This window comes from Xenopus laevis, chromosome 7S, assembly GCF_017654675.1.
Source record: "Xenopus laevis strain J_2021 chromosome 7S, Xenopus_laevis_v10.1, whole genome shotgun sequence".
Taxonomy (NCBI): Eukaryota; Metazoa; Chordata; class Amphibia; order Anura; family Pipidae; genus Xenopus; species Xenopus laevis.
Genome location: NC_054384.1, coordinates 26,455,160 through 26,465,066, shown reverse-complemented (window position 1 = coordinate 26,465,066; position 9,907 = coordinate 26,455,160). Strand labels below are relative to the sequence as shown.

At 39.0% G+C, this 9,907-nt stretch overlaps 1 protein-coding gene across 1 annotated transcript; it reads left to right on the top strand.

Moving 5' to 3' along the window:
* The first annotated feature begins 544 nt into the window (after positions 1-544).
* LOC108697935 (aspartate aminotransferase, cytoplasmic-like) lies at positions 545-4,772 on the top strand. The gene is made up of 5 exons (XM_018228412.2): positions 545-661; positions 1,337-1,487; positions 2,112-2,277; positions 3,723-3,865; positions 3,963-4,772. The coding sequence occupies exons 1-5, from the start codon at positions 656-658 to the stop codon at positions 4,100-4,102; spliced, it is 606 nt and encodes a 201-aa protein (XP_018083901.2). The 5' UTR covers positions 545-655; the 3' UTR covers positions 4,103-4,772.
* Positions 4,773-9,907: the final 5,135 nt, after the last annotated feature.

Here is a 9,907-nt window from a genome sequence, read left to right as displayed (position 1 = left end):
AATCGGTCTCTTGATGTTCTGCCCATGTTTGGTCCAAAGCAAGCTCCTTCTTTGATTTGTTTCTCTGCTACTCAGAATAGCTTACTTCTGTGTAATCTAGTGAGAGCTGCAGTTACACTATCCAGCAAAGGCTGAATCAGAATCCTGCTGAAACAGGCCGAATCCCGAACTTAATCTGGATTCGGTGCATCCCTATTTTCTAGTAGACTTAAGGTATGAAGATTCAAATTGCGCAAAGATGTGTTATAGGAAAGCCCCAGGTCCAGAGCATTCTGGATAAAAGGTCCTATACCTGTATAATAATTGTCCTTTAAACATATTCCTTGAGTTCAACTGTAACATCCCCTAGCTGCAGCACCTGGCACCCACAGCATACTTACTGACATCCATAGTGTAAAACATATATGTGAAATAAGGCAAACTGGTTACTAATGTATCAGAGTGAAGTATTTATGCATAGTACTGATTTATATTAGAGAACTCAAATAATAGATTTGCTGCAAATGCCTTTTTATATTCGCATTTTTAACATGTATATATTACTGATTTCCAACAGAATGCCCCCGAGTTCTCTATCTTTTTGTTGCATGCATGTGCGCACAATCCCACTGGAACAGACCCCACTCCCGATGAGAGGAGAAAGATAGCTGATGTGATGAAGGTAAGTAGGAGCATGTCACCCTGTTTTGCAAACCTAGTGATAACGGTGATCCAATTATCAGTAATTGCCCTGACCGTACAGTAGGTAATGACTCACAGGACATTTTGTTTCCCAGGATAAATTTCCTTGTAGCATCTAAAATCACCACTGGTGAAACATACACAATGATTTGGCTATCTGAAGTCGCCCAAAGCTTTCTTATATTACCCTAAACTTACTGATAAACCATTTTTCTTTTTAACGGGATTCCTCTCTCAGCATCTGTTTCTCCTAATTCTGTCTTCATGCAGAAGTTGGGTGTCAGATGATCCAATATATCTTATAGGGGGGGCTCCTTTTGCCTAGAAGATGTAATAGAGCTCATAGAAATCTTGTGTGTCTACATTCACAATTTGTGCAAAAGGCAGTGATTTTGTTTGTACTGAAATCCGTTATTTGAGTTGTTATATTTGACAACTGTGGAGAGTTCAGTGCAATCCCATATAATATCTTCTTTAGAGTTGTGGTTGCACAGTGTAGTCCCATGCAAGATGCTGTATTGCCACAATAAAAATGAAGCGTAGATTCCCTAATTATAAATCCAGGGAATAAGGCACTGTATATTTTCACTGCAATTGATGTGCAAAAGTGTAACGTTTTTTTCTTTCCTTCCTCCCTTTTATTTTTTTACATCAGAGGAGGTCTCTCTTTCCTTTCTTTGACTCTGCCTACCAAGGATTTGCCTCTGGCAGCCTAGACAAGGATGCATGGGCTGTGCGCTTCTTTGTGTCTCAGGGTTCCGAGCTGTTCTGTGCTCAGTCATTTTCCAAGAACTTTGGCTTGTACAGTAAGTGGAACACTTTAATTTAAAGTATTGCTGCTTTGCTATTTGTTAAAAGAAGACCCCCCACCTGTAATTTTTTTTATATGATAAAAGAAAACAACCTTCAAGGTGGCATGCATGCACTTCATTATGAAGCCGAAGTCGAATTTCGAACTCATGCGAGTTTTTAATAATTCCCCTAAATTCCCATTAATTCGAAATTCAACCGAATTGAAATCGAAATTTATTTTAAAAAATCACATTTTTCAAACTTGGTTGTATTAAATCAAGCCAAAAACTCCAATCGAATTTGAATTTGAGTTCTGAATGTCGGGAAGGCTGCAAACAACTCCAAATTGATCTCTGGACGATTGACTTAAACAGCGATTCAGAAGGTCTTGGGTGGAGAATAAGAAATCAAATTTAATTAAAGGGCCAGAGTATGATACATTGAATAACTCCCTAGTCGAACTTGACCGTTTTGACCATAAGAAGATTCGAAAATTCGAATTTTCAATTGTACCATGGATAAATCAGCCCCTATTTGTTAGGGAGGATCAGTTTATAGAACATTGGATGTAATGCAACCTATGTGACATGTTTATTTCTCCTGTTTATAACACATTTACTTTTTTTCCCCTTCATTAGATGAGAGCGTAGGAAACCTAACTGTCGTAGGGAAAGACGGTGATAATGTTGCACGTGTCCTCTCTCAGATGGAGAAAATTGTCCGTACAACCTGGTCCAATCCCCCATCTCAAGGAGCTCGTATTGTTGCAACCACTCTTAACACTCCTGAGCTATTTGATGAATGGTAAGATTATGGGCCAATACTAAACACTTGTACTTCAGTGCTTTTACTTCTTTTTTTTCTGCTGTACCTACTGCTGCCACTTCTGCTTTGCATTATAACCTAGAGCTTTTTGTAACCAGGTCTTGTTATAACTCAATACTTGTACTTCTGTGCTTGCCTGAGCAACAATCTCCTGACTCTCAAATCCAGGTGATTGCCATTGAAATCAGGAGGGAATGATCCCAAGCATTTTACTCCAACTGAGCTAGTGATCGCTCTTGGCAACAGTATTCCCAGAATAGGACCAAGGCTCGCTGTCTTTAAAAGGAAACTATTGTCAAAATGAAAATTTTATATAAGCTTCAGTGTACTGAAATAAGAAACATTACATTCAATTAAAAATTCTGTACCGTTTCTGAAATAATTAAGTTTATCTTCACTAATCCTCTCTCTGCATCTTTTTCTCCTCATTCTGTCTTCATTCAGGAGTTGGGCGTCATATGAATGATCCAATATATCTTATAGGGGGGCTCCTTTTGCCTAGAAGATGTATTAGAGCTCACTCTATTAAAATCACCAGACATCATGTTTCTCTACATGCAGAATTTGTGCAAAAGGCAGTTATTTGTTTGTACTGGAATCCGTTATTTGAATGAGCTTAAATACATCTACTAGGAAAGGAGCCACCATATAAGATATATTGGACCGTTCATCTGACACCCAATTGCTGCATGAAGACAGAATGAAGAGAGACAGATGCTGAGAGAGGGATAGTGAAGAGAAACCTTATTATTTCAGAAACAATGCAGAATATTTGATTGTATTTAGAAAGTTTCTTCTTTCAGTATGATGTAGCTTATATTAAATTTTCATTTTCACGATAGTTCACCTTTAAACAAAAATATAATACCAGCTGTGATGTCATGTATTGGGGGCATTGACATAAGGGATCAGGCCATAAGAGGTGGGTTTATGGCAGGTAGTGGAAGGAGTCTAAAAGATAGTAGATAAGCTGGCTGTGATAGGAACAGGGATTGAGGAAGATTTGGGGTGTAATTAAGCAGGCTAAGGAGAGGATATTTTACATTGTACATTGCAGGTAAATGTGTAATATTGGTGCAAGTCTTGGCTAGTGAAAATACTGGCTGAGTGGCAACCAAGCGATTGACAAATATGATACAGTTCACTGATGATTTATTCTTGCTCTAAATAGCCAGTCTCTGATATCTTTATATGAAAAAAGCTAGTGAATATGGGCCCTGCAGCCTTATTTCAATGCACAAATCTTATGCCCTATTATTAGCAGTATGCTCAGAGCTCTGTAACCTGTATTAAAGCTCTCAGGCCTTGTGCATTTACATAGGTTTCCATTGTCCCTTATATATTATGTGTGTGTTCATATTCATGTCCTCCTAATGATCCAGTGCTGTAAGGTAAAACCATTTCTTTCTATTGTGCACATTAAGGAGAGATAATGTTAAGACCATGGCAGAGAGAGTCCTGTTGATGAGAGCAGAACTGAAATCACGACTGGAGGCGCTTAAAACTCCCGGGACATGGAACCATATTGTCAACCAGATAGGAATGTTCAGCTACACAGGACTTAACCGTAAGTGAACATACACAAGAGTCAGAACAACACTGTTGCATTTATATTGCTTTATATTTGCACTTGGTTTTCCAACATTCTGTATCTGTTCCCACAGCTAAGCAAGTGGAGTATCTTATAAAAGAGAAGCACATTTACTTGATGGCCAGCGGACGTATAAATATGTGTGGGCTGACAACAAAGAACCTTGACTACGTGGCCCAGTCTATTTATGAAGCATCAACCAAAATCCAGTAAAGGAAGTCCAAGCTTTCAGTAGATGAAATAGCAACGTAATTATGTGTAGTAGTATGTGTCCCCACGTCCCCATTGTTAATATGGCTTTAACAGGAACAAATGAAGCTGCTGGGAGATGTGTTACAAATGCAAAGCATGTGGGACTCCATGCTAGATATTGTCATTCTTTGGGCTTTTACCTTGTTTTGCACTCAAGTTGTTTAAATGTCTCCTAATGAATGCCTTGACCTCCTAAATCTAAGGGATTTTTTGGTTCTGTATCATCATGTAACCCAGTAATTATATAGCAAATTAGATAAAACCTTAATCTTTAGGGACAAAAATGTATGTTTATTTTGTGTCTGTAAAACCTACATCAAGCTTTAATGACGGGCAATATATCCCAACTAAAGTCTATTTGCTTGCAAGTGTTAACTAGACAAAGAGCCCATTATGCTTATACAGGAATAATACCACTTGCAAATATCCAGATACTGTATAAATAAATCAACATGTCTGAGCCCATTCTCAGATTTTCAGATTATGCAAAAATGTGCAATACAGATCTTGCAACTAAGGTCTCCAAATCAATTCATTATTACTAGAAAGAATGAGTGTAATGGAAAACCCAAACCTGTTGTCTTAAATTGAAAATGCTAAAGCAGTTAATGTAATAAACACATTCTGTTGAGTGCCGTTGTATGTGTGTGTTATTTTGCATTGGAGCTACACTTTGCTTTGGCTTATGTTTTATACCGGGGGTGCCCCTGGGATCGGGATCTATCAGTAGATCTTTATTTGGTGATCTCAAGACACTGTCAACAAACAGCTTGTCTACATCACCCTCCTGTTTCATAGGGCCCAGAATTGCAAATGAAGAAACACAGGGTTTAATGGATTTGCATATACAAGATCAGATGTGATTATGTAAGAGCAAACGGTTCTACCCATTTTACAATGTATTGTTTTCTCTTTTATCATGTACTTACTAGAGTAGAATTATTAGAGTTTTACTTTATTGTGCATGTACTTGGCCCAGGGCAGCTACAAGGGAACGAGGACAGAAGCCAAGATGGTGGCACAGAGTTTACTTGAATAGTAGAGCAGGACAGTGTTTTTCAGTGAAGAGGAGATTATAATCACTTCCAGGTATGTAACAAATTGGCACCCCTAGTGATTAAGTCCCAGACATTCCCTCACACTGGCTAATAAGTCACCAACTGGAGGGGCAGAGTTGGCAGTGTGGGTATGGCCAGATAAACACTGAGCATGAAAAGGTTGTGTCAATGAATGAGTGTTTGCACTGGAGTGAATATATGTGGCCATGAGTATGAATAAGTGAGAATGACTGTGAATGTAAAAGAGGTTTGTTGTCAATGTACCTAGAGTTTAAATGCACAAGTGTGAATGTGAGAGACACTGTAGGAATCACCATGAGTGTGAAAGTGCATGGGAGTTTGCTGATGTGCCATAGAAACAGTTTGGCTGAATGCAAGAGTGATATTTTTTGCAAAGGTGACCATGAAAGAGGGAGTCTATACATTTGGGTGAATTAGTGCAAGAATGTGCACTAGGACAGTAAGAAAGTGTAAATAAAAATGAGAGTGACAGTGAGTGCATGTGCCTGTGCTATTGTGAATATGAGATGGAGTAGGATAAGCTGAGAGCCTCTTCCACCTGCATTCACATTACTGACAGCCACCTGTGTAAAGTCACACAGGCAAAAATCTACCTATACATTTGTGAAGAGGTGTATAGATTTTGGTATTGCCTTGCATTAGTAGACTCACAGAAAGCATGCTGTTCAGGACACTGGAGGATAATTGGGGCATCAGAAAATCATAGGGGGTGCAGCGCATATGGAATAGTTGCCTTGGCCAATGCACTTTTAGAGGACAAAACACTGGATTAATGGTTTTTCAGGGTTATATATTGTTTATAAAACAAAAGATTCCCAGGAACATTACTCCATTTAGTGAATAGGATTGTGTTTGTGTGCTTTGGTGTTAAGTTCAAGGGCCACTTTATAAACATTAACTCAAATTTCACTTTTGTTAAAGTCAGATTCAACAAATTGCCTTAAAGAGCGTTTGATGATTCTAAAACAATAAAAATGATGACCAACTGCAATTGTACCAGAATATAACTACATCTACTGACATTTGATTCCTTTAAATGAATGTTGAAAGCTTAATACCAAATCTCAGACACAATTTTAGACCTGTATAAATCTAGTATTCAACAAAAAAGACTAAATTCCTGTCAATAAACAACACATCACAGTCACACTGCACTGGTTGAATTAGCACATGTTTCTACATGTGAGCAGTAACGCCACGCCAAGGCTTCAACCTTGTTACCGGCACGCCGGGTGTAACGCCTCACACAACAGGACAAACGTGACAAACAAAGACAACAAACGAGGTTTTAACTGCACGTGTCTATGACGTCCCACCCTTTGCTCATTTAAAAACAACTTAACAGGACAAGGTAAAAAAAAACCCATCTTACTTCAGATAGGGAAAAAACCCTTGCCCTGGATTTCTACACAACTTTGAGAATAAAAGAACTATATACAAAACTAACAGGGTATTGGGTCTATAGACATGATGTGCAGGAAGACAAACAGACTGTGATCTTAGACTCTGTTTGCCTTCTGTTACACCCTTATCCTTTCATATCTCACGTTCACTCACACATTCACACACATATAGATACCCACCTAATACTTACCAGATGAGCCACTCCAGGATTCCAAAACCTGATTTTACCATGGAATCTCTGAAGGATGGTGACTTAGAGTGAAGATGGAGCTGATCGTGTGCCCGGGAAATGCAGAAGATGGAACGGCTTTTGTGCAGCAGGTGGAGCTGATCTTGAAGCCTTCAGATATGCCCACTATCCTCTGATCTTATATGCCTATTCTAGATGGAACAGCATGTTATTATGACTGGCTGGATTACTCACTCTCATACATACTTACTCCAGCCAGGAGGAATTTATGAATGAAAGGCCAGAGACGATATTATTGTCCCCTGATGTGGCTTCATTCTCCGGGGACTCGAGGAATGACAGATTCCCGTCGTATGGGCTGAAGAGCTTTGCTGATGGCTGTGTAAAAGGTAAAAATTATTTTAGTTCAGATGTTACAAAACATTTTATGAGCAAGAAAACAATCTCTGTATTTGCTTTTAGATTTTTTTTTATGTTTTTGGTTATAAAAATAGCAGTTTCTCTGTGTCTCTGCCATGTATTTCATATCATTATACAATAAAGATTACAATGAAAACATCGAGCCTTTAGAAGTGCAATAGTGATGCTTTTGCAGAGACATCTTCCTTATGTGTATAGATATTAATGTCTGTGTGAATATGGTGACTTATGTGTTTAATGTTTAAATGACTTCCACAAATGAACCCACTGCTTTCACATTCATCTGTAGGGATGTCGCGGACTGTTCGGCGGCGAACTTGTTCGCGCGAACATCGGCTGTTCGCGTCCGCCGCAAGTTCGCGAACGTCGCGCGACGTTCGCCAATAGGCGTTCGCGTCAAAATCGTTCGACCATTCGACCATTCGATCGCTAAAATCGAACGATTTTCGTTCGATTCGAACGAAAATCGTTCGATCGAACGATTAAAATCCTCCGATCGTTCGAATCGAACGATTTTCGGATGTTCGAAGTTCGCGAACTGTTCGCGAACTGTTCGCGAACTGTTCGCGAACTGTTCGCATTTTTTGCCGGTGTTCGCGAACGGCGTTCGCGAACACATTATCGGCGGTTCGCTACATCCCTATTCATCTGTCACAAATCATGTACTTACTGTGCCTGGCTGGAAAGGGGGCTCTGCTCCTTCCTCTTCCAGCACCACCCAGTCGATGGGCTCAAAGAACGGGTGGCACCTGATGTCTCCTCTGGCCCCGAGCCGTCGCCTCGGCTTCTTTTTAAGGAGCTAAAGGTTCAAAGGGCAATTATTTTAATACCACAGATTTTATACTCACTAAAATACCCATCAATGAAATCACTGCATATGATTGATAGGTTTGCAAGTTAATTATTCAAATTGCTAGTAGGTTAGTTGGAATTAAATTGACAACAGTCATTCAGTCCAGGACAGGTTTTTATGATACATTATAGAACGTGTGGTTTCAGAATGTGACATAAAACTCTTGTAGCTCATTCAAGTTGTTGTATATCCCTATAAGAATGCAAAGGTGATACAATGTTTTAACTAAGGCAATGCTATGGAAATGGGGCATAAATACATTTTTGTTAAATACTGTACCTCTCTCCCTCTGTTACTACTACCCACCTTTTTCAGCAGATCTATTAGATCATCATCCAGCCAGTTGGGTATTTCAGGCTCATCGTTGATGGTGGAATCAATGTTGTTGTTAAATGGGATCTCTCCAGTGGCCATATCACAGATGGTAATGCCAAAGGACCACCAGTCGACTGCGGCATTGTATGGTTTTTTCTGCAGGATCTTGAAAAGAAAGGAGAGTTATATTTTAGGAGCAGCATGTGTATGTGTATGTTTACTGGTATTATGTTAACAACATAAATCAATAGATTTAGCTGTCCATCACATTAAACAACCTATCACACACAGTATGGATGATGCCTGGCAATATATGGGTGGCATAAACTAAGCAAGTAATATAATTTATCATGTAAGTAATGTAATATATGAAAAAAAAAAAGTTTTTTGCTAGTCTAGTCGCCAATATCAACCAATCAGCTTGAAATATTTGCTGGTCACCTGTTTAAAAGCAAACGTCTTTTTTGGCTGCAGTGGGTTACTACTCCAGTCAATTGTTGTGCCTTTTATGACACATAAGGGTTGGTGTTTTGATGTGCTATTTATGCTTTCTAATTTATTAGCCTGTGAAAAGCCGTGAATACAGACATGCAGATATATTCACAGATACAAAAAAAAACAATCTACATAAAGCCAAACGTGCCTGTTTGTATAACATCTATGTATATAAGACATCAGCTAGATATAGTTTTTTTGTCCTTGCCATATTCTCCTTTACTTCTTGTTTTAACTCAGTTTCTACTGTAAATATACTGTAATTCCATGTCTTACCTCCGGGGCCATGTATTCCATAGTTCCGACCCGGTCCGTGATGGTATCACCTTCGAACACGTTTTGTACAGCAAGGCCGAAGTCTGAGATCCTAACATGGCCTTGGTGATCCAATAAGATGTTACACGGTTTGATGTCTCTGTAATACAGAGAATAAAGGAGTTACACAGAAGAAGACAAGGGCTGGTGATCTGCAGAGCAACCTGTGTGTGGCCTCTGCTGCAGAATGTTACAGAGATGAAGAAATCTATACTGACCGATGGATTATCCCCTTGCTGTGCAGGAATTGCAGGCCACAGACCATCTCTGCTGAATAGAACCTTTTAAACAAAGAAATAATGGTTAAATCCATAACGATTAGTCTATAATATGTTCCCATTCATTTATTTCATTTCAGAAAATGAAAAATAATTGACTATTACATTTGCTAAATGTGCTTTATGGAATGAAAAAGGAGCATATATATGGGGGGCTGTAATAAAAAGTGCTGTCTGTTTAATAGCTATTAGCCAAGTTGCAAACTTTAGTCCATTGATTACTTTCCTCCTATATGTTTAATTGGTATAAAAACAACTATTTCTTAGTGATATTATACTATTACAATTTACCACATGTGCTACTTACAGGACTCTGTCCATGTCTAGGCTGCCTTGTTTTTCCAACTGGTCTTCCAGGCTTCCCCCGCTCAGGAACTCCATTACGAAAAAGGCATGCCGCTGGTTACACAGACAAAT

What these genes read in the sequence shown, in the direction of transcription:
- LOC108697935 (XM_018228412.2), top strand. An exon ending in CAAGAACTTTGGCTTGTACA is followed by an intron (nt 1,488 to 2,111) that starts GTAAGTGGAACA and finishes CCCCTTCATTAG; the next exon opens with ATGAGAGCGTAGGAAACCTA. An exon ending in CAGCTACACAGGACTTAACC is followed by an intron (nt 3,866 to 3,962) that starts GTAAGTGAACAT and finishes CTGTTCCCACAG; the next exon opens with CTAAGCAAGTGGAGTATCTT.